The following is a 25,385-nucleotide window of genomic DNA, read 5'->3' on the forward strand; positions in this document are numbered from 1 at the left end:
TGAATTGTGATGCATTCTGACAGTTTTTTCTGCAGGTGTTGTACCAATTGATGGAAGTGAACCAAGTGAAGAAACAGCGACTGTTGAACTCTTACAAGACGACAACGAAAAACATTCTAAGCCAGTGCCAATCGTTCCAGTTGCTCATACTTTGCCCTCTGCAACCAGAACACCCGTTGAAATGTGCCAACCAAAAATGATGCACGAAGGAGTTGCGTTTGGCGCTGTTTCCACAACTGAACCAGAAAACACACCAGATGATGTTAACTTGACATCTGTGGAATCGAAAGCCATACAGGAACAAATATCAGAACGTACAACACCCGATTCGGGTTCGAAGTTAGCGCCAATTGAGCCAGTGGTATCTCATGTTCCAAGTCGAGCCGAAAATTTTCAGACGGAACAAAATCTTATAGCAGCTCTAAGCGATCAAATAAGTGTTAAAACCGCAGAAGCTACTTTACCAACTACTAAAGAAGAGTTGAAACCCATTGATTCCAACGAACTTAACTTAACTGAGCCTAATGAAACAGTTTCTGAGATTTTAGAAGGATCTAAATTTGCCGAAACTGTGCCGACCAAAGTTGTACCTGTCAAAATTAAAGATCAAGATACAGATGAACCGCCCATTACTGATTTTCAACGAAGTCAGCAAATCTCATTAGAACAGAAACCTGTGAAAATTGACCCAGCAATCGTGAAAGCCGCGGAAGACAGCGGTGGAGATGTGAGAGGTGTTTCGACTGTTGGCAATGCTTCAATCGAGCCCCTTGACGAAATCAGGACTGATGATACAATTGACACAATTCCTGAAGAAGTACCGAGTGTGTCTAAAACTTTTACCGGAACCAAAAACGAACCCGAAGAATATGCAGTTGATGACGTTGAGGAACCCGATGAAAAAATCGTAACTGAGTTTAATAAGCCAAAGGATCAAGACAGAGAATCGAAGAAAAGTTTTTTGTCTGCTGAACGAGTTCCTGCGTCAGATCTGGAATCTTCAAAAGTCAACGAAGAGATGCCAATGGACATCGAAACAGCAAATGATGAGATTCCTGTCAAGTCCAGATTCTTACATGTCACGGAAGAAAGACCTGAAGTTCTTTTGCCATCAGAGCCCTTAAGTGATGAACCAATTACCGTACTTGACGATAAGTTAGATGATGTGACCAAGGAGAAAAGAGTGCTAAACGCTGTTGCAATTCCAATGACAGGAGAAGTTTTGCAACCTGAGCAAGTAGTTGATCTGGAGCTCGATGATTCAAAACCAGAGCAGCCTGGTGTTTCGCAATTCCTGGCCTGTGACGTATTTTACACACACCAAATGCCGGGTGTCGAGGAGCAGCATGTCATCCCAGAGCCAGTGGAGGTCCAGGAATCGGCTATTGAGATCCGACCTCTGAAAGACGCGACGCTTCAAGACATCCAAGAGATCAATAAGAAGTTCTACCATTTGTCTGTCAAGAGAATCAAAGAGCAAGGGGAAATTGTGGTCGAATACCGCAGATACGGAATGGACGCCCCAGAGATGGAAAATGTTAGACCTAATCCTCAGTACCTGCTCGAAAACCCCCAGCAGTACATCGAAGTTTCCCGAGAGGATAAAAATGAAAATGATGGAACAACCCGGTTTGTTCGATACTACAAACATGATGATCCGGAACTGTTAAATTTTCTGGCTCAAAGTGGACTTTCGAACCTTGACGACCTTTCACGAGTCTCAAAAGAAGTTCAACCGTTGCCTTCGCAAACGAAAAGGTTTGAGGTTTCAGGATTTTTGAAAGGTTGTCTTGAATTTTACCTAAATGATAAAATTGAATACGATATCTTTGTCAAGTTCCTGACAGTTGATCAAGATAACCAAGAAGCAGTCGAAATGAGGCGATACAGTTCTTCGGATACGGATTACAAAGAATTGACACCTGAGGAAATCTCGACCCACGGTGATTTTGTACCATTCGAACCGGGCTTCTACGAAGCTTCGTTAGTATTTGTTCTGAAAAGCGGAAAAACTGTTAACGTTAAACGATGGAGCAATTTAAATGATGAGTTAATGGGAACTTTGATGCAACTCGAGTTTCCAGTTCAAAGAAATGACACCGAGAGTGGGAAACCGCTTCAAAAATCCAGGAAAATTGAAGCTTTCAACGACTTTTTGATGAACTTTATGCCGCATGAAATTTTGTTCGAGCAAAGTGAAGTTTTCATTCATGTAAGTCCAGTTATCGGTGTGAAAATCTCGGAAACATTGCAAGGTCCGACCCAACTTCAGAAAACAGACGTTGATATTTTTAAACCCTCAGAAACCGGAGATGATGTTGTTGCATCTCGTCACACGTTCTATACGCCAATACCTGTGATTGTCTCTATAAGCCAGAAAAACTTGATTTTCAAGCAAAGAGGAGAATCGAAAGTTTTGGGAAATCTTTTGGAACTGAAAAAGACTTCGACAGACGATCAAGGTAGGGCAATTACAAACACGTCGAGAATTGTGAACCCGGATGAACACGTGTTCAATTCTGACGAAGTCAGACCCCTGAAATCCTTCTTGTCCGACAAAGCCTTATCATTGACACGTCCCTCAACAGACGAAGAAACAACCACGCCTGTTTTCCTCCATACCTGCAAAGTTGACGAATGTCCGAACGTCGACTTCCAGGACCCAGAAATGGTGCTCAAGTTTTCAGGATCAAATCGATTCTCGTTTGAGGATGTATTCACGTCTTCAGGAAAAGGTGAACGTACAATTGTAAGCCAGTCTGATAAGCGCCGGGAAAGTTTTGCTCTGTGTAAGAGCTACAAATGCTCTATTGAGAAGGTTCTGATCAACAGAACGACCTCAAGTTATGATGAAAAGATTGTCGAGTTTTCCATTATTACAAAAGACGGCGCCGACAGCTTCAAACGAAATACATATTGGATTCCGATCAGCAGTAAAGAGTTGCCACCTTTCTACCGAAACAAAATTCCGCTCAAAAAATCGTCAATTTCTTGCTTCTTCAACTTGCCGGACACAGAATCGAAATCCCCACAGACTACCTTACTGAGCATCCGATCAAAGCCTTCTCAATCGGAATTAATACAACATTTGAGTGCCATCGACATTGAAAGATTTGAGAAACTGGACCAAAATGAACTGATGCCTGATTTGAAAAACTTTAACGCCTGTGTCCAGATCCGACATTTGGGATCTTTGTCTCTATACGAAACGTTTGACGGAAATTCTAGATACTTAGTTGTTCACAGAGAATGTCTAGAAAACGACGAACAGTTTTCAATGACGTCATATTACAAAACAAAAGCGCCTCTAGTTCGAAAAATGACAAAATCAGTTTCAATGCAAAGGATTTTTGGGCTGTCGTCTAGTCCTGAAAAGAAACAGAAAGAGGCACCAGCTCCGAAAGCTTCTAAAATGTATCTTGCATTGCAAGCGGAAGAAGAACCGATCGCCAGACCCAAATCGATGCCAATTCCTGAAAGCCCACTTTCCCAACTTGTCCATTCCGTTGAAATTACGTCAAAGAAAAGTGAGCCGAAAGAAAAGTCAGTTAAATTTGAGCCGCTAGTTGAGAAAAAAGAAATGGTCGAGGCGTGCGATACTCCAACAATCGGAATTACCGTCAAACAAATCAAAACCGAGGAGCCGTCGAAGTATGTCTTTTTAGAGAAAACGGTCGTTGATGAAACCAGTGGAAAGCTTCACGTTGAACGAAAGAAATACTCGATTGACGACTCGCATTTGTTAAGCGAAATCGAAAGCGACCCAAAAGCCATTGTAGTGCCTTATGATGAGAAAATTGAACAGGAGAGACGAATAAAAAGCGAATCAGGAATAAATCGATTAGATAAACCAAAGTTAACTAACAATTTGAACATCAGTATTGAAACAGATGACGGGGTCCGGTTCTGTTACAAGTTTATTGATGGCAAAGTTGTCAGCCAGGAACATCTGGATACATTGCCAAAACCAGAACCAAGAGTTCCATCATCGGAATCGCTCCTAGGAGGCGAATTCGTGATGCCAGTGTCTTCCAAACCTCCGAAACGAAAGTCGAAACACAAAAAACCGATGCAGAAAGTGAAACGAAAAGTCCTAAGAGTTGTATCGCCAGAAGGCGGCAGCCGGATGACTTTGGAAGAGGCGCTGAAAACAAATGTCATTGATTCCGAGATGTACCAATCTTTGAAACGCCGTAGTAGTGCCACCGCTATACCTCCTCTGAAAGGCAGTGGAATCGTGTTCGATCCCTCGACCCAAGGTCACATGTCAGTAAAAGACGCCCAAACTGCTGGCATCCAAATTCCCGAGTCCGTTTTGCCTATCCGCAGCGATTCTCAGATCATAGAACCGGCTCCTCCTTTGGAGCGAACAAAGAACATGAAAGCTCTGAACGATTCTCGAACTGCGTCAGTTGAACAAGTTGAGACCAGTGCTCAGGAGACGGTGAAACAATCGATTCCTATTGTGTTCGCACATCCCAGGAAGAGTTTACTGGCCAATTTAGTCAAAAAAGTAACCCTGATTGATCCAATAACCGGTGAAAAAATCTCACTTGACGAAGGTCGAAGACGAGGTCTACTTGATGAACAGATTTACAATGAAATGAAGCAACGTGAACGAATCGACACCGGAGTTCCAATAACACAGGAAGAATACGAACAAATGAAAGAAAACGACGGAAAGTTGACAATTGCAAGATCATCTGAAACACTTTATTTCCCAGAAACTTCCCAAATTATGGAAAAATCACATTTTATTCAGGAGCTTAATCCGCAAGTTGAAGTAAGTCGAGCAATTTTTATTGAGGGATCGCCAGAAAATCAGGTGATGTTGAAAGATGGAAAAGTATCTGCAGAAGAAGCATACAGACGAGGATTAATCGATCACTCTGCTTATTGTGACTTAAAAGAAATTGACGATTCTGTTGAGCTGGTTACTATTCAAACAACACAAACTGTACCGGTCAGGTCACCTATGGAGGAAAGGGAAACGAGGGTGACACCTGAACGAGAAGGTCCTAGATTTCCATCCGAACCGATAATTAACATCGAGGACATTCCAGAAGCTCCACTTGTTTACAACTCGGCCAACAATTCAGTTGTCAGTCCCGGCGAAGCGTTGAAGATTGGCTTGATTGATAAACCAACGTATAATAAGTTGATGTTTGAAGTGACAACGTTGCTCGAACCTGAACCCATGGATTCAGAATCAATGGTCGTCAAGGAGCAGTACAGATTGCGAGTCAAGGTCATCTATCCCGGAACCAGGGATCTCCTGATTCCGGAAGTTGCGTTTGAACGAGGTTTGATCAATTCTGAGGTATTGCAAATCCTATTGGACGACCCGGAGAAATTACTGGACGAAGTTGCGGAAGATTCCCGAATCTGGGGTCTATTGCATTTCTCGATGGTCGACAAGAATAATGAAACACAGATTGCAATGGACGACGCTTTGGCACTGAACATGATCAGTCCAGAACTATACCAGATCATTCACGAAAAATCCAACGTCGCCGAGAGGTGGGATCTTGATGGTGATGACGATGATTATGACGATGACGATCAAAGTGAAGCTCAAAGCTTGCCTCGAGGCATTATTCTGATCACGGATCCAGAAACCGGTGAGCAAAAAGGTCTGGACGAAGCGTTTGACTGTGGCTTAATTGATGAAATGAAGTTTCTGGAGTTGAAAACACAAGAGACAATTGGAATTGATGAGTTAAAAGTATCTCAGATCCAAGGAGATATATACATCAGTCACTCGGATACCAGTGAAACATTTTCACCAGAGGAAGCCTTTTCACGAGGTCTGATTTCACTTGAAGTGTTCCAAAGACTCAGATCCGAATCTACCAAAAACGAAAGCATACCAATTGTTCAACGACGGCCTCTGCCTACAAAAATTGTGATAACCGCAAAATCGACAGGCAAAACATACACTCTGGACGAGGCCCTAGAGAGCAAACTAATTGATAAAGACACCTATGATCGCGTCATTAACAAAGCTTTCAGCCAAGACACGGCAATAGGAGCTGAACTGCCTTCAGTTACAATTCAAGACCCTGTTAGCAGCCAACTTTGCACCTTAGCCGAAGCCTACCGAAAACGAATAATATCCCACTCGCAGTACAAAGTTCTGAAAGCTAAAGAAGCCGAACCAGTTGATTTTGGCCCGGAAAAAGTAGTTTTCATACCTGGTCGGGTCTCAATTGTAGATCCGACTACAAATGAAGAATTTTCCCTTGAGGAAGCTCTTGGTTTGGGCTATTTTGATATGGAAAGCTACATTTCCTTGCGAAATGCTTCTGTGGGCAAAAGCGACCTGATGAGCCTTGCAACAACCGGTCTCAATATTTCACAAGATCTGCTCGCCGAAATTGACAACAAAATTCTTTCAAGACAAGTCTCCACAGTTTCCTTGACCCAAGTTTTAGCCCCGAAACTTATTCAAGCGCCCATTGAGAATTTCGAACTGCCGATGATATACGATCCAGAATCCAAAACGTTCCATGCGAATAGCGAAGTCTCGACGTTACCTGACGTTAGGCAACTGCCCGAAATTTACGTTTATCCAGTGAACGACTCAGACGCCGAAATTTCAGTCGATGATGCCAGAGCTAGAAAACTGATTTCAAAAGACGAGTTCGCCCAAGTAGAAGTTCTACAACTTTCAGAAGTAAACAAGTTCTGTTCTATGTTGTTCGCAAACTTAAAGGTCCAGAAAAGTTCACACAGTTACTGCTCAATTGACGATGCTGTAGATTTGAAATTAATTTCTCCTCAACAAAAATCTGAAATTCAGTCCAAATTTAACTCGTGTATTTGTGCGTATCGAGTCTTTGCTCTCTTCCAACAAACTGCTAAAGTGTCTGTTTTTGATTCGAAAGCTGATGAAATACGACAAAGCAAAGTAAGCTCAAATCTCTTCGGACAATTTCCACCTATCTCGGTGGTCACGAAAGGATCTGCCGACGTCATAAATTTGGGAAATGCCATCGCGGATAACATAATTGAAAGAGAAGCCATTGAGAAATATCTAAGTGCCCTTTACTTCGACAGCAGTTACGCGTCATTTCTGCTCATTTACGTACCTGATGAGAAAATGTTGTTCCCGGCTGATCAAGCAGCATTGCGTGAACACCTGACAGTTAAAGGTTTCTACGAAATAGCTCAAACTGAGAACCGAATCAAAACTTTTATCAAAAAGAAAGAGCGAAATTCTGAAACGCTTGTGTCGGTTCCCGAAGCGTTGGTAAATGGTTTAATCTCCGAAGAAACATACGATCGACTTGTCCAAAAGCTGCCCGATGAGACAGTTCTGAGTTCTCTTCTTGTCTACGACCCGTATTCTAAAAACGTACATTCTCTTGAAGAGGCATACAACTTGGGTAGCATTTCATTTGATCAAGTAAAACTGGCCCTGTTCAACAGCACCACGCAACCACGACATGTCTCGAAATTGTCAGTCGTTGACAGAAATCTAAACGCTATGACGTCACCCGAAGCTGCGCTCGAGTCCAAATTGATAACCCCAGATGAATTTGAATCCCTGTTTTTGAACTTTACTAGAGGGTTTGAAAGAGTTCTATCGTCGAAGATTAAGATCCTGAACCCGAAAACTGCTGAGATTTTCACAATTGAGGACGCAATGAATCTTGGATACACGACGTATGAGAAATACTGCGACCTGTCGCAGATAGCTGTCGAGGTCCCTCAGGGGGTTCCATCGCTTCTGGTTGTGACCGAGAAATCCGAGCTCTTATCTCCCGTGGTCGGATTCCTTGAAGGATCGATTTCGAAGGATATCTACAACAACCTGTATAACGAACATGTTGACTTCTTGCACCCTCTGAAACCGAGTCAGATCTCGGTTCTGGATCCCGAAGACGGAACTGTGAGAACACTAGAGGAAACATTCTCAATGGGCTTGGTAGAACCAGAGTCCTACTCAGACATGCTGGCAAAACTTGTTGAAAACCTGTCCGCATGCCCGTCTCTGATGGTCCGGAACCCTGAAAATGGCTACCTTGTGACTTTACAAGAAGCAGTGAAAGAGGAGATTATTGACTCGAACATTGTTGATCAGATAAAGACTGGTGACGTTTTCAAGTACAAAAACGCAGATACGTATGTTGTAATTCAAAACACTGGTGAAGTCAAGCTGCTGAAAGACGCAATTGCAGAGAACTATCTAGCTTTGTCGGATGCGTTGCCAATGCTTGATTCTGAAAAGGATCCCGAAGGTTTGCTGGTGTGGGCCAGTGAGAGCAGACATTTGCTGAACTATGATGAAGCCGTTCGGAAAGACTTGGTTCCCGAATCTGGAATATCACATCCGAGCAACCGGAGCCTGCTCACTGCGTCTCAAGCGGAAGCTAAAATCCAAGTTTATTTCACGAAAAATGGAGCTGTGGTTCCTTTGAAAACGTGCAAAGAAGAAGAATTGATAACGCCAAATCTGATCGATCAAATTAGCGCGGACCTGTTGGCAAATCCTCAGAAATTGACCTCTGTGATGATTCTGGACAATAAGGAAAAGGATTGTTTCAATGTTTACGAAGCTGTTAGAAGGAACCTAATAGATGCCGATAAAGCTAGAGAACTTAGCAGCAAAAATAAGAATGCTATGCAATTAATGAAGAATCCTGCAATAACAGTCTTTTCGAAAGAGTTCAATGCCGAAATGCCCTTCGAAGAAGCAGTTGCTAATAACTACATCTCAATTGAAAACGCCGCTGTCACTTTGGAGAAAATCGAAACCGAACCAGAAAACCTAACTAAGTGCCTGTTAATTGACGAGACGTTAGGATGTCTCACGACGCCCCAAGAAGCGATTGCTGCCGGAACCGTCGACAAGTCACAGTTGAAGGAGTTAGAAGACGCGATTCCGTCTATAAAAGCACCTCTAAAGGAAACGGGGCTTTTGATTTATGTGTCAGACACGCAAGACATTGTTCCGCTCTTCGAAGCCTACGCATCGGGAGTCTTGAGCTCAGACACATATGACGAAATGGTTATGAAAGTGAAAACAGAACCCGAGTTGATTACGAAGTTGATGGTCCTCGATAGCGACACTGGTTTTGTAATGACCCCAATCGCGGCTGTCGATTCTGAAATCTTAGACGTCGAGGTGTTTGATGAATTTGTGGAGCTGCAATCTGAACTATTGATGCCAATGAAGTCAACTGGAATCTCTGTGTTGCATATCGGAACAGACGTCGTGGTTCCGATTGAAAAATCGATCCTTAACGGAATGTTATCACCTGAAACTTACAACGAAACACTGAACAAGTTTAAGGCCGGAAGTGAGTTCATGTGCAAGCTGATGATGTTCAATCCGTTTGCTGACCAAGTTTTGACCTTGGACGATGCATTTAAACAACAAATTGTCGACACTGAAAGATACGGTGCTATCGCCAGTGCCTTCCCGCAAGCTTTTGAATCCGTCCGAGCTACTGGACTAAATGTCTTCATTGTACCGTCTAAAAGGTTTGCTTCGGTTGAAGAGGCGCTACGTCACCGCATCATTCCTCACACCGTGTACCAACAATTGCTGAACAAACTTGTAGAAGAACCACATAGGTTGAGCAAGACAATGTTGTATTCGACGATAACCAATCAGATCACTTCATTTGACGATGCTCTGAGAACCGGAATGATAACCGCAGAGGACTACAAGCAGTTCTACGATATGCATCCGAAAGAAACGGAGCAGCATCTATCTTTCTCATTCCTGATCCTTGATTCTGAAAGCGGGAAAATAATGTCATGCGACGACGCTATCAGAGATAATTTCACCGACGATGACAATCTAAACATAGTTACCATGCAGGCTGCTGAAAATCCGTACTCAGTGACCAAGGTCATGGTCGTGGATCCCAAATCTGGAGAGTTGTTCACTCCTTCGGACGCAGTTAGCAATCGATGCCTGAGCCCTACTTTGTTCCAGGAACTGAGAGACCTCCACCCGAACGCTTTCGAAGGGACGATTCCGACAGGAATAACAGTTTTGTTGGACTCCCAGGGATCTGACGTCATGATGTTGGAAAATGCTGTTATGGCTGGACGTTTGAGTACCAGTGTCTACGAGACAATCACTCAAGCTTTGAACGAGGATCCTAGTCAAATCACCAAAGTGATGGTTCTCAATCCGAACACAGGTGTTTTGATGTCATTAAGAGCCGCCTTCGACGAAGATATTATTTCAAATGAAGTTTACAACAGTTTTGTTGGCTCTAACAGCGAATGTCTGGAGTCGATCCGGCCTTGTGAGATATCAGTTCTGGATAACTTCAGCGGCGAAATCATCCCTATTGAGGTGGCGGTTCACAGAGGTCACATAAGTTCTCAAAAATACAAAGAAGTTCTGATTGAGCTGCAAGAGTTCCCGGAGGCATGGAAAAAATTGGTTCTGATTGACGATTACGGTGAACTTGTTTCACCCGAAGATGCTCTTGAGTTCGGATACATAAACGAGGAGTTCTACTTTCAACTGCGAGACTCTTTCCCCGATGGCTTCAAACCTGCGAAACACAATGAACTCAAAATCCTGAACATCAATAATGAACAGACAATGTCCCTGACCGAAGCTCTGAAAAGTGGAGACATTACTCCGCTCATGTACGATAACCTGATGCACGCTTTACAAAGCAGTCCAGAAAAACTTACCAAAACCATGACTATCCACCCAAGAATGTCCAATCTTATGACCGCTCAGGACGCTGTACAAAAAGGATTCCTAACCAGTGCCAAATTCGATGAACTCAAGACCAAATACCCAGACGTTGCCAAACCTGTTTTCATTCCTACCTTGAAGGTATATGACATACAAACTGACACCCAGCACTTCTTGAAAGATTTGATCAAACAAGAGAAAGTATCGGAACAAGCAGTGGTCGAGGTGTTCGAAACGATGGTTAGAAAACCTGAAGAAATCACTAAAAACCTGCTTTATGTTGATTCGAAGCACCAGCTTGTCTCTCTGGCCGAGGCCAGCCACAAAAACCTGATCGATGAAGAAAAATGCAGTGAGTTGACCAGAACAATTCCTGAATCTTTGGAACCGTGGTCTCTTCCATCTGAAATCCGAACTCTAGATCCCAGCTGCAACCAACTGATTCCATTGGAAATGGTGACTACCAGAGGCCTGTTAAATGTGGAGGAGTTCGCAGAAACTGCTAAAGAGCTGGCGACACAACCGGACCTTGTCGGTAAGCTGGTTGTGTTCAACAAAGATAAACGAGATTCAAAAACCCTCGAATCAGCGATAAGAGAGGGCGAAGTTGACCAAAAGACTTTGTCAAAGTTGAAAGCTGACCAAGCAAATGTTAAACTTAACCGTCAACCCACCGGGTTGTGCCTCTACAACCCAGACAATTTGACCGTAACTCCAGCTGAAACATCTCTAAACGCCGGAGAAATAAGCCAAGATGTGTACGACCAGTTGTACGAAACGTTCCAGAAAAGCTCCGCCAAAATACCAGGACTGCTCATTTTGAAATCGGGCAATATCCTAACACCCTCAGAGGCGCTGAGTAAAAACCTGATTCAGCCATCACAAGTCAGATCGCTTCAACAGGAATATCCCGAAGCTTTCTCACCTCAAATTGCGTCGGGAATTACAATCTTGGAACCAACTACGAACAATGCAATGCCTCTAGAATGCGCACTAAACCTTGGTGTCATTACTCCCGAAGAGTACGTTAACGTGGCCACCAAAGTCAACGAAGATCCAACGTCATACGCAACTCGCTACGTGTTCCTAGACTTCGAGAGAAAGAAGGTAGAAAAACCTCACGTTGCTATAATTTGTTCAACTTTTGATCCTGAAACGTACGTGAAATCAATTGAGGACTCGCGTGATAAACGGGTTGAAGAAATGATCCAAACAGATAGCGTGTCAATTGCGTCATCGGCAACTGACATCAGCGACATTCAAGAACCAGTCGTCTACGACCCGACGTCCAAGTTGTTCATAACTCCAGCGACCGCAGCTTCCAAAGGTCTCATCGAAGATTCAAACGCTCTGGAAGGCTTCCCAGTTCACGCTTTTGGCGTAGCTGGAGTAATTGACGAAAAATCAAAGACTGTGGTCCGGCCCGCTGAAGCTGTCAAGCGAGGTTTGATTTCATCAGACATTTGTGAGCAGTTATTCTCAAGTTGTGAAAGCCTTGCAAGTTCAGCCGGATCGTACACTAAGCCGAAAGTTGAAGAGAAGCCGAAAAAACGAGGTCCAAGCAAAGTAACAATCGCAAAACCCCTTGTGAAGAAACCAGAAAAGACGGGAACAGTTCCAAAACCGCAACCTCAAGTCAAAATACCAAAAATACAGCAACCGAAAAAGCCAGCACCGCAGCAAACAGCAGCCCCGTCCAAGAAATCGGCAGCTTCCAGTGTCAAAAATGCAAAAGCGGAAGCAAAACCCAAATCCAAGGAAACCCCGGATGCAAAGAAAGTGACGTCAACATCTGTTCCGAAACAATCGTCAGGTTCGTTTAGTCTTTCATCATTTGCCTAGCATAGTTTGAATCAATCATAACTTAGATTTTATTTTTAGCTAGATCGACGCGACAAAGATCAAAGGCATACGATTCCTCTTATTAGTAGTCTGAATCATTGATCACATTGATTTGAATACTTCTCATTTGAGAAATACTTGTGATTTTCATATATTGTTGTCAGCTTTCGCAATTGAGTTGTTACTGGTTATCAGAGATCGGGATTCTTTTAAACAATAATTGGTTTCCCTTGTCGTCATGTTTGGTTGAGGTTCTCTGATTTCATTAAACTGTGTCAATTGGCGATAAATGATATCTCGGGTCAGTTTCCCTTGCATTTATAGCATAACTCTGATTCTCATATTTGAGAATGAACGTCAAATAGTCTGAACCATAGAATTGAAATTATGCAACGTTCGAAAAACGTCAAAACACACAATTGAGCATCGGTGTATTCTTTTAAATGCTCATGATTTTTCCTTAAGTTCCATGCCATCCAATTTTTCCTACACTTTAAACTTGAACTTTGATCTTTGAACTGTTCGCTTATTTTTATAACGTTCGCTAATTTCAATTTTATAGGGCACGCTATACATAAGCGTTTCTGTACTGGTAAAACTTTCCTGATTAGACTTTCACCAGTACTGTTAATTAAATGCTTCTTACTGTGTGAGAAGGGGGCGTTTCGAATTCACGACACCAAAATTTTGCATCAAATGGACGACAAAAATAGTTATGACAAAAATAGTTATTACATGCAAACTCTCAATATGCGCGCGCTGATAATTTTGACCGAGTTGACGGGCCGGTGGGCGCTTCGCCACGATAGCCAACCCGTTGTTTCCGGATTACATCCCACAGCGCGTGGAGAGGCGTGGCCATGGACAGCAATCCGCTATCCAGCTTATCCTCTTTTTCCGCTTAGTTCTGGGCAGTTTGTCGTCCATTTGAAACGTCGTCCATTTGAACGGCTCCATTTTAGTCCTGCATACATTGTCTTACAATTTAGTACCAATTTCAGGAAACTTCACGGCCCAACAACCGAAAGAAAACTTTGATAAATCTCCAGTTAAAGTTAAACCGACCCGACTGACAACAGGTGTGACCTCTAACAGCGGTGACCTTTTGACCCCTGCGTCGTCTCTGCAGTCTATATCCTCAACGGACATGAGAGACACAGAGGCAGAGTATGAACTGTGTATGACGATGGCCAATGAATACGATTTGTGGCTCCGAGGAGTTGAGAACAAACTGGCCCAGACTCCTCTGCCCAAGGACAAGAGTGACTTGGAGGCATTAAATTCGGCAAACACTGCCCAAAAGGTTCTTAAAAATTCACGCGTTGTCTTTATAATCGTGTTTGCACAGACCTGATTTTTGTATGTTTCGACAATAGTCGAATCCTTAGTTGTACAAAGACAATCCGGTGGCAATTTTTTTGCAGTCTGCAAAATCGTCATGATATTCGTTTTTCGATTTAAGATCATTGCTGTGACGTTTTATACGAGACGTTATGCGATCTCTATTAAACAGTTTTTTTATATCGGGTTTCAATTACTGTTGTGCTGTTTTTCTTTAACAGGATTTATTATTTCTTCTTGAACGAAGTCGGAACCTTAAGCTAGCTACAACCACCCAGACTAACCCCTCACCCGATGTTCGAGCAATTCATACTACTGTAGTCATGTTTTCAGCATTTACTCTTGCAGAGCATTGCTAATTTCAAAAGCATCCAGAACGTAGGCTATATATGGAGAAAAGCGTTTTACAAGGCAGCACAACCAATATATACTATGAAGCTCTATTTTTTCCCAAAAATACAAAAATTTTGAAATAGCAATTTTGAAAACTGTTTCTTCTTTTCTCTTTGAAAACTGTTTCATCTTTTTTCACAGGAGGTCAAGTCTTGTTCGCAGCTATAGTCTAAGTCTGCGGGTTCTTTTTATGTCAATGCGTAACTACGAGTGGGCTATGTTTGACAAAGGTGTCGTTTTTTGTCTAAACTTCATTCTTGTCAGAAAGTTTTCTAACGAGTTAAATCTTGGATTCATATGAAATCTCCAAACAAAAACAATCAAGAAAATTTAGACAGAATTTCTTGAAAATATCATTCAATTTGAAAAATTCATCTAAGCCATCTCATTGATGATGACAAGTTGATGAACAAAAATTAATTTTTATTAAGTTGCGTCGTTGAAAAAAATTTCACAAATGTGTGAGCAAAATTATTAAAGAAATGGAAAAGATGTAGTTAATTTTGCTATTTTTAAAAGGTTTTGAAGAAGTGGCTAAAGAACTTTTATCAATGGATTTTGTCGATACATGGATTTATTTTTGCTCTGTCTACTTGCCTCTACATAACTACGTAAGTAGGCTAGGCGGGAAGCTACTTTTTTGTAGAGTATTCGATTTGAGCAAGAGAGAAATGTAAGAAATTTTTAGGATGTATTATTTGGTTTTGTACCAAAAAAGTTTTTGCCCCAAACTGATAATTTATCTGGTTCCGACTGTGGTTTCATTTAAAGTAATTGGTCTTTTTTATACATAACGTGTGAATTGGAAGTCCGGCAATAAATATGAATACAACTGTAGACAAACGAGTTATATTACGACTCTTTTCATTGTTCATTCCTATTTGTGTAGTCTCTAGAACGCTTAAAAGAAACGATTTTAAAAGGTTGTCGAAGCTTCTCGTGCTGATTAAAGGAAACAGTTTATAAATCACTTTTCAAATCTAAAAGCTGTTATACTGGCCTGCGATTAGAAATTTCTGTTTTATAGATGCCCTGCAGCAGGCACAATTGGACGGAAATATTATCCGACAGCTTAATTCTGCATTTTTAAAATTGGTTTTGCTTAGTTAGCCACAGCCAACTGAAGCTCATGAGTGATTGCTTTATGAAAAATCATTTGATCATATAATATAAATAGCCGCGTTGGCTAATTGGCCGTCTTTTATTGTGCTCATAATTTACTACTCGAATATGGGTATGGGGGGTAAGTTTTTTCGGATCTTTTCCGTTTGTGCCCCCCAGTACGTTATGCGCCCCCCTCCCCCACAGTTACAGAGCACGTGCCATTACATAGTACATCATTATGTAAAAATATGGCACGTGCGTCTGGGGGGTGCAAATAATATGCGCCCACTAAGCTGGGGGGCACAAACGGAAAAGATCCGTTTTTTCTTTTCAATTGTCCAGGAATTGCTCAAATGTTCATGAAAATTTTTTGATTGATCTTCAAGTACTAATTTGTCAAGTACTAATTTGATTAAAAGAGACCTCTCCTCTAAAAGAGCAGTCGGTCAACTCTGGGGTGGCAAGTCAACAATATACATGTATGAATTTTGTGATTTGAAAGAAGAATGAGAAAACAGTGTAAACAAAATTTAGCATTATTTCTTCTTTAATTACAGCAGTTTGACTTCTCTTTTCAGTTCTTAGCTGCTCTCAGACGAAATTTGTAGCAATCATATTAGTCCTGAGGTCTTTTTTGTGAGATTTTTTGCTTGGCCGATATTTCGTCTGACCTTGGTAAGTTTTTGTCCTCAAGAGCGGGATAAACGGGTAAAGCCCGGAGGGCATTAAGTGGCTGAGCAGCTCTCGTGGAGCCTTCCGTCTTGCCAGTCTTTAAGTATGCGAATCACCGAAACACACTCTTTCTCACCTCCCCTATCACTCCCCCGTCCACGCACTTCCATTTGGCGATTTGGACTTTCCTCTCGACCAGCCCTCCCAACCCTACCCCCTGCAAACCCGTGATATCTCACTCTGCTCACCTCCCTCATAAAGTTAGAATACTTAAGCCGCAACTGGCTACTACAGACGCCAACCGCTCGCCGGCCATTTGAGAGCAATTTGCCCGACGTTAGTCGGTTAAGTTTTCATTTTTTAATGGGAATTGATTCCATAATAGCAAGTTGGTACTAAGAGCACTAAATAGTTGCTTAGTTACTGTAGATCCTAAAAAGCTTACTAAATAGTTTCTTGCCGAACACCCTTTTTAGAATTTAATTTCTATCACCACCTGTTCTGTATTGTTAACACTTTGATTGAAAGGTTCCAGTTTTCTTAAGGTTAATTTTGTGCCGCCATTCATCCCAATGCGCATTTAAGGATAAGTTGCACAGAAAAGCTACATAAAATGAGCGCGGTCAGATTCCAATGACAAATACAAAAAAGGGACTGGAAAAGCGAATAAATCCCGGTTTAAGATGCCAATAACCTAACTTTATTTAATTTTATCATTTGTTTATGCGCTATATAATCAAATGACAAGTAGTTAACTCTTAATCACTTTATTCTTATATTATGAGTCATGATAAAATATTAACAACTTTTGGATCTTATTTGAGCTCATTTTTTAAACAATTTTTGGTTCTATTCTCAAAAAATACAGTCGATTAAATCTTTGTTTTCTTTGCTATCCATGTTTAAGTTTGAAATGAAGTCATTGGAATCTATCGTGATTATCTGGCAAGGTGCTTGCTACGCTTTAATGTTTTGATTTTGTTTTTATCTATTTTTGCCTGATGGCGTGACTAGGCAATGAGAGCGAATACTTGAAACGATAGCCTCATCTATTCTTAAGAGCTTTCCATCAATTGTGTTGCTCACTCGCAATAGATATTGTTGGGCCAAAATTTGCTCTACAAAAGAGCCTAAAAATAAGATAGATCCTAACAGCGTTTCAGATTTTACAGTAGATTTCAGTGCTGAATTTTCGCTGATCGAAGAGAAAGTAAATTTTCACTAAATCTAAGCAGAAAACTAATTCTTGAATCTTATGCAGAGAACTACTGTTTCCTTTTCTCACATGATGACCAAAAAGAGGGTTATGATCTACCCGGCCCGGGAGTGGGAAGCAGTTCTACTAGAATATGGTGTTTCAATCTCAGTATTTTTCAGCAAATACACCAGGCAATTACCGACCACAAAAAATCACTGAATGAAGCAGTCAGCGATCTTCAAATACTACTGGACAAGAGAAGCCAGTACCTGACTCCAGAACAGGCCAGAAACATCCGAGATGCCATCAGCCGGCTCTCAGCTGGCTACGACTCAGTCTATGACGTGTCGAGCAACAACCTCAGTAGTGTCAAGAGTGAAATCGAGAAAGAAAAACATAGACAGAAAGAAAACGTTAGTTTTTTTTAAATTTCTACTATCTATAATTTTTTCACTTTTTTCACGTTACAAACCAATAGAACATTTTTGGCCGGTTTTTCGCGATATTGCAAAGACATCTAGCTCCAACTGATCGAGATCAAAGAATCTGAAAATTGCTTTTTTAGCGCCGAACTTATAGCTGAAGCATGTGTTGTTTTGTGTAGTTCTTTGGTTCCATTAATTTTGCCAGATAGTTTCTAGATGAAGGGACTTATATATCTCGGGGGAAAAATGCTAATCTCTAAGCCAAATGCATTCGTAAATTTTTTCAACAATTTCAATTACAAGTTTTTTTGAACAACTGAATTATGTAACAAACGTTGCTGATAAGCAAATTACACGTGGTTTAAGTCACCGTTTTTGATAATAGAAGTTAATGAATGACGTGCTGTAATTTTACAGGCGGACCTTGAACTGGTCTTGAGTGACTGTGAGACGATGTTGAGTGACACTCTAGTATGGCTCCACGCACAGCAGAGAGAATTGAGTCTGCTCAAGCCACTCAATGGCGAAATTGGTGACCTCAAACACTCCAAGGACGCCCTCGAGGTATGAACAAAGAAATAGTTGCCCCCTCCTCCCGCAGTATAAAAACGCACTCAGGTACTCTAGACGACGGGGCGTTTACGATGTGGATTGGGTAACATTTAAAATGTTCGTTGAGGTGGGGGGTGGGGGGAGGGAATTTGTTGCTTGTTCGTTTATTATAGCTGCGAAGCTGTAAGCTGAGCGTAGCTATATTGCGGTGCTCTTGGTTTTTTACAATTCAAAGAATTTGATTTGTATTGGGGCGCTGTCTTTTTTTTTCTTAAGATCTGTTCACACATTTTCATGATTTTTGAAGTTAAATTAGAGTAGTGATTTTGGTCACGCCGAAACAGGAAATGGAGCGAAAAAGCGAGTGGTTTTGCGGCGTGAAATTTTTTCGCCCTAATTTTAAAGTAGAGTGAGAATACGGTGTTTGAACAAAAATTCGCTTTATGGGTAGTGGTTTTTTGTTCACATGCGGCAATTTCACTTTGATTTTTACTGTTTTTTTGATTTTTTGGATCGGATTTTTTTCTAAATGGTTTTTCCAAACCATTCATAGTCCGTTCTAGGTCTAGTTTTCTGTTTAGTCAATGAAAATTCTTTGAATTGTACGTCAGGACTTGTCCTGCTATGTTTTTTTGTTTCGTCGTCTGACGCTCTTTTTTCGTTTTACATTTGTTCACACAGCAAAGCTGCAAAAGTCAAATATTCTGAATGACTTCTTCCTCTCACTAACAGCATTTGCGCGCGTGACGTCATTTCTCACTCGCTTTAGCGGAGGTTTTTAGGTTATTTGCGTGATTAGATTTTGATCATACGTGACTTACCCCACTCAATAAAATGACTTCTGCACTTTAAAACTTGAGTTTAATTTGAATTTGTTCCAGGTCAAAGGAACTCATATGTGCAGTAAAGGTCCCTAATAAGAGGCTTCTGTGGAATGAATGTAATAAGCTTTATTAATTAATCGCTGAAAGTTTTTTAGCCTAGTTTTTTGAGCGGAGTCGATTTTTTTTCAATTTAGATCTGTATCTGTTTCTATCTCTATTATATGGCACGCAGGTCTATTCTTTCGCAGCTATTCCGGCAATCTGCCGGCTATGTTTGATATATACAATGTTAGGTTTCGAGTATTAAATATTGAATGTTTTTTAGAAAGAATTATGGGGAAAATATTGTATCTGGGTAAACCTACCCATTAAACTCAATGGTGCAGATTTTCAAAATATTTTGTCTGAAAATATGCCAAGGAAAATAAAACGAAGGTGAGGTCAAAGAGTATAAAACTCAGAGAGAAAGTGTCACTGGATGTGTTCTTGCTCGTTTGCAATTTTTAACGCATTAAAATCTCTATTGTGCACGGTTCATTTTTGTTTTAAAAATATATTTTTCAGAAAGTGGGATCTAGAGTTGCTGCAAAGCAGCGAGACATGGAAAAACGAGTGACTACTGTCGGCGTCCTTGCCTCTCAAAGGAACCCAGACTCCAAAACCGCAGAATCCGACCAGAAACTCCTGGTTTTACTGGAATCGTTGCCAAAGAAGATCTCAGACTTCAAAGATAGTGTCAATCACAGAATTGAAGATATCAACGAGTACTTGGAGCAAGCTGACCAATTGAACGACAACCTTGAGCTCTTCTCTGATTGGCTGGCGAAGTTTGATGACGTGAAATTTGTGCCGAATGAGCAACTTGAGGAAATTGTGAATCAAAACGAGATGCTGGATCAAATTTACACTCAGTTGAATAACTACGACAAAAGTATCAAGGTTCGGTGTTGTAAATCCTTCAGTCTCATTATTTTTAGAGCTGTTGAATTGACTTCCATTTTTTTATTTCCCCGTTTTTTAGAGGGTGTATTTTATTAGTAACGTTTCCATTCCGGGGTTACCTAGCAAACGTTAAGTTTTATTGAATGGGGCTTTTTTGGTGTTAAAATTAAGATGCACTCATTAGGCCCAGGGGGGAGGGCAGGGGTAAATATCTTTTTATTATGGTCACTTAATTCAGTACATAATTATGCAGAGATTTTATCATTTTTGGAAAGAGGACAAGGGGGGTTTTAATAGCTCTGGAACGCTTCCGACGACATTTAATATTACCCTGAATTTTGATTTGAAATTTTGATGAAAACTTGACTTCATTAGACCATTCAAGGGGGCTCTCTGAACGGGGCAAAACTTAACGTTTCGATTATTGTATCGAATTACCATTATTATTTGTTACCCATTTTAAGGATTGAGTTTGTGCTTATAGATAGATTTATTTAGCTTTTTCGTATAAATACAATAAAGCAAGGATCCACTCAATCTTCATGCAGAGTCACCGTCCTAGGTATGACGTCACTGGATAGATTATTAGCTTTTCTGTATCAATTAAATAAAGCAAGGATGATCAACGGGGACATAAGTTCCTCTTTTCAGATCACCCTCTCATAATGGAAGCACAAGACAATAATATACTTTGTAGATCACAAGATAGTAATACACATGGCAGAACAAAAGACAATATTATGGAAGGTCGATTATTTGGAGCGGTTGCCATAAACATATTCAATAAGTTCAGAATTATTACAGATAGAAGAATATTTCAATTTGTGACAAATAACTTAAAAAATGCCCCTACGGACATTTTCTAAGTACTTAAATTTTTACTTGAATTATGTCGAATTTTTTTCATAAGTAAACATATGCGTTAATTGTTTTTTTTTCAGAAATACAACCGCGACGTGGTGGCTGAGGAGTTGAAAAACATGAAAAAAGTTCACCAAGAAAGTCTGAAAAAACCACAGTCACCTATTCACACCTCGTTCGAAACGAAATACAACCAACTCAACATCAAATACAACGACCTCCTCAAACTCTGCGAGGATGCAGACGCCGAACCCGAAAAAGTGAACAACTTAATCAACGAGTTTGACAAACTGGCTATTTACCTGGACGATAAAGTGAGCTATGGCGAGAAGAACTTCAAATCTTTAATTTTGGATCCTCCGGAAAGTTTGGATGATGCACTGGAAGAGATGGAGGCTCAAATTGATGACGTAATAGGCTTGAAGAGGACCCTGGATGCTCTTGAGAGTGTTGTGGAACGTTTCGATGAGCTCAGTCCCACTAGCGTCATTGGAGTTGATAGAAATGTGAAAGAACAATACGGTAAGTGATAAATTGCTCTCGATTTAGGAGAAATGTTTAATTGCTCTCGTTGAGAAGCAATTATCGTAAACGTGTGTGTCTTTTTTATGCAAACTTTTCGCTTGACCGTTTTCACTTTTCGAGTGACTTTTACGCCCTTGACTTTTTGCGTTTCGCGTGATCTTAAAATCTCTCTCAATCACAATTTCAAGCAGCTGAACTCAATTGGCGGCAGTTTAATATTAAAAGTCAAATGAAAAGTGCGCCAAAACTGGTGCGACTTTTCAATTTAAATCTTAATAGTGGTATATGTTAACCTCTAATGTGGTTATTTGAAGCCCACTATTGAACTTCTTAGTCCCATTTAGGCTCCCCCCCCCCCCCCCCGACTGAAGCAGGCTGCAATTGATCAGAGCTCCCGCCAGTCGTTCGAGAGCAATTCTTCCGACGTTTAGTCGGTTATCTTTTCCATATGCAAATTAAAATTAGCAGTAATTGTGCTCAGCCAAAACAATTTCTGGTAGAGAGCAGTGTAACCGAAGCGATAGCTGTAGCTGAGGACAGCTGAGGCTATCAAGCGAAGCGATAGCTGAGGCTATTAATGGGGTTCTCTTGTTTTTTTACAATTCAATGAATTTGGGGCGCTGTCTTTTTTCAGATCTGTTCACATTTTTTACGACTCGAAGAGGAGTATCGGAGAAGTCCTTTTTTAAATCAATTTTATTGGAGTGATTTTTGAAGCGGGAAATGAAACGTGTGAAAAAATTTGGAGTGGTTTTGGTGCTAAACAAAAGTGAAGAGCGGAGCGAAAAGAGAGTGGTTTTTGTTCATACCGCTGTTTTTGAGAGAGCGAAAAATTGATGTGTGAAAAAATTTTCTCTGAGCGAGCGAAATTGTTTTGTTCACGTGCGGCATTTGAAAGCAGTTTTTTGCAACTTTCGATATTCAGGAGGTTTGGTTATGACATTGTATTAGTTTTAGGCTTGTTTTGACGGGAATTGAAGGTTTCAAGTAATTAATTTGCGTTTAATGCTAATTTGAAGGTTTTTGATCAGTTTTGCTGATTTGCAGACGAATTTTAATGATTTTTTGCCTGTTTTTGTTTTAATGTTTTAAGTGGGATTTGAATAGAAGCTTGTTTTTTAAAGAATGTTCAGGTACCAATTGACTAAAGTTTTCTTGGTATAAATTTTTTTTTCTAGAAAAATTGACAGAAAAATTGAGAAATTTTTAACCATTTTTCTTATTTTTTTGCATTTTTTTCTTTTTTTCAAATCTTAGACAAGTTTCTTAGCTTATAATGACTTGCCCATTGTTTTGCGAGATTTTCATTGCTCTATTTGCAAACGAACTATACTCGGCTTTATGTTTCCTTGTACTATTAAAAAATTCATTAAGTTTTTCTAGTTTTTTTTTTCAATATGTTTTTGAATGCCGTTTCTATTCTTCCTTAAATTTTTTATGACATTTGTGGAGGTTCAGTATTTACAATAGTTGTTCTAGTTGTTTAGTCATAAGTATGGGCCATTTTCTCCGTCGAGTCGTTTCCGGAATTCTTCCGACCATGTTCCTGATTTTTGAAGTCAAATTGGAGTAGCGATTTTGGTCTTGCCCCAACAGAAAGTGGAGCGGAAAATCAAGTGGTGTTGCGGCGTGAAATTTTTTTGCTCTAATTTAAAAGTAGAGTGAGAACACGGCGTTTGAACAAAAATTCGCTTTCTCGCTTGTGGTTTTTGTTCACATGCGGCTATTTCACTTTCTCTTGGATCCGTTTTTTTTCTAAATGGTTTTCCCAATCCATTCATAGTTCTCTCCAGGCCTAGTTTTTTGTTTGAACCAAATTTCCATTTCTCGCTAGTTCTTTTTTGTTCACATGCGGCATTTTGACATCGATTTTCTGTTTTTTTTTTAATGTTTAATCTGATTTTTTTAGAAATTGTTTTCCCAATTCACTCATAGTCTGTTCTAGGTCTGGTTTTTTGTTTAGTCAATGAAAATTCTTTGAATTGTACCTCAGCACTTGTCCTGCTATGTTTTTTATTTCGTCAAGATTTTTGTTACGAAAATATGACGTCACAATCATTTCAAATCTGCTTTTTGTTCATTCGTTTATAAAATTTTAACTGAATTGAGTGCGTGACGTCTTTTTTACTCTTAGTGGAGCGAGTTTTTTGTTCATTTGCGTGATTAAGTTTTTGGTCACATGTAACTTACCTCACTCTCAAAAATGGCTTCCTCATTCTGAAATTGACTTTTTACTTTACCTCTGAAATTTACTTCAATTCAAAGAGATAAGGTCAAGTGAGTGTATATCCCTCTAAATTGAAAGTTTTTTTGAGAGCAGCTAATAGAAACAGCAATAAGTTATACAGATTCTTAATCAAAATTTAATATCTCAGCCCTTAATGAAAAGAATAAGTTTCTTTTTGGTCTGTCTTTTTACTTTCTTTTTGAGACTGCATATCTACGAAGCTATTGCGGCTGTTTTCTGGCAATCTGCCAGCTGTGTTAAAAATTAATTGCGGGGTTGATTTTCTATCGTTTTCAGACGCGCTGAAGGCTAAACATGATAAATTGCTGAGCCGTCTGAACAAGACAATGTGCGAGACGAAGTCAACCCAGTTAGCCCAAAAGAGTCCAGAGGACAGACGGGCTTTCGTAGAGGAGAAATTGGACTGGATTGGAAAAGTAGTCGTGAGATGTGAGAAGATTCCTCAGAACAAAAATGCCATTTTGGAATGTCTGCAACAAATCAGGGTATATGTAACCGCTGCTATAGTATTCTAATATACCATGCTTATATTAAGTTTTGCCAAATATGGGATTACAGATTAATAAAAGGGACCTATTCGTTCCGACCCCACTTTTATTAGGCGGAGGAACTGTGTGCTCAACTGGTTTTTTTTTCAGTCAATTTTGACGGATCGCTATGTCGCAGAGTGTTGTTAGTGGTATAAATAGAAAGCCCGTTATGTGTAGAGTATAGTATAAAACATTTTTTAAAAAATCCGTCCTTTTCGAGGAGTTACCGAGGTTTAAAAATTTTCGTAAACATTCCACTTTTGATTTTGTTCACATTTTCGGCTATTTCTGTCGTTTTTGATGCCCAGTGGCATCAAATTGATAATCCGGCTGCTTTTGGTCTCATTGTGGTATATCAAAATAAAGCAGATTTCGATTTACATATCTTATAGATTTTTCGGTTTTCATATGCGGCCATTTGAGTTTTGTTTAATTGATCTCAAACGAAATTTGTAGCAATTATATTAGTCCTGTCGGTCTTTTTTATGCGATTTTTCGCTTGACCGATTTTTCGTCTGACGCTTTTGACTCTTCGTCCTCAAAAATGGGATAAACAGGTAGCGCCCAGTGGGCGTTAAGTACTCTTAGAGCCTTTCAGCTCTGTTTCAGCGCAAACTGTTTTGGAGACTTATACTTATGGTGTGAAGGGCGATTCTTAGAGGTTGAAGACTCCTCCACTGTTGACCACCCCCACACTATTGCCCCAACCCCCCGCGCTGTTTACTACGCCCCCCCCTCCACCAACAGCCCTCTGTTTCTAGCTACTGACGATCAACCGCTCGCTAAAAACACGCAAATTTATACTATTTTGCATTTTTTTTTGATTTTTGAAAATGTTTTGACATTTTTTGATTTTTATCAGCCCTAGGTGTCAACGTTCCTTCTCTAGGTTTTTATAATAGGTAACTGCATGGTTTCTAGTGGTAATGCAATGGTTTCAACATTTTAATATAACGAATTTTATGCACCTTTTTAATGTTACAATTTTTGGCATTTTTTTTTTATAAACCTTGCTTTTTTTTTTCAATTTGTCGTTTTCTAAGTTTCTTCAGCCTCAGGAGCCAATTATGTGTAGAGTATAGTATAAAACGTTTTTTTAAAAATCCGTCCTTTTCGAGGAGTTACCGAGGTTTAAAATTTTCGTAAACATTCCACTTTTGATTTTGTTCACATTTTCGGCTATTTCTGTCGTTTTTGATGCCCAGTGGCATCAAATTGATAATCCGGCTGCTTTTGGTCTCATTGTGGTATAT

At 40.2% G+C, this 25,385-nt stretch overlaps 1 protein-coding gene across 17 annotated transcripts in view; it reads left to right on the forward strand.

Moving 5' to 3' along the window:
- Nucleotides 1-25,385, forward strand: part of LOC142352801 (uncharacterized) — a 255,743-nt gene that overhangs the window by 105,309 nt on the left and 125,049 nt on the right. For all 17 annotated transcript variants that reach the window (XM_075404917.1, XM_075404926.1, XM_075404919.1 and 14 more), the window contains 7 exons: nucleotides 36-12,488; nucleotides 13,519-13,820; nucleotides 17,405-17,638; nucleotides 18,068-18,214; nucleotides 19,591-19,965; nucleotides 20,910-21,351; nucleotides 23,879-24,087. In XM_075404917.1, coding sequence (XP_075261032.1) covers nucleotides 36-12,488; nucleotides 13,519-13,820; nucleotides 17,405-17,638; nucleotides 18,068-18,214; nucleotides 19,591-19,965; nucleotides 20,910-21,351; nucleotides 23,879-24,087 — 14,162 coding nt within the window. The remainder of the gene's footprint in view (nucleotides 1-35; nucleotides 12,489-13,518; nucleotides 13,821-17,404; nucleotides 17,639-18,067; nucleotides 18,215-19,590; nucleotides 19,966-20,909; nucleotides 21,352-23,878; nucleotides 24,088-25,385) is intronic.

Source organism: Convolutriloba macropyga, chromosome 14 (assembly GCF_964194025.1).
Source record: "Convolutriloba macropyga chromosome 14, txConMacr16.3, whole genome shotgun sequence".
Taxonomy (NCBI): Eukaryota; Metazoa; Xenacoelomorpha; order Acoela; family Convolutidae; genus Convolutriloba; species Convolutriloba macropyga.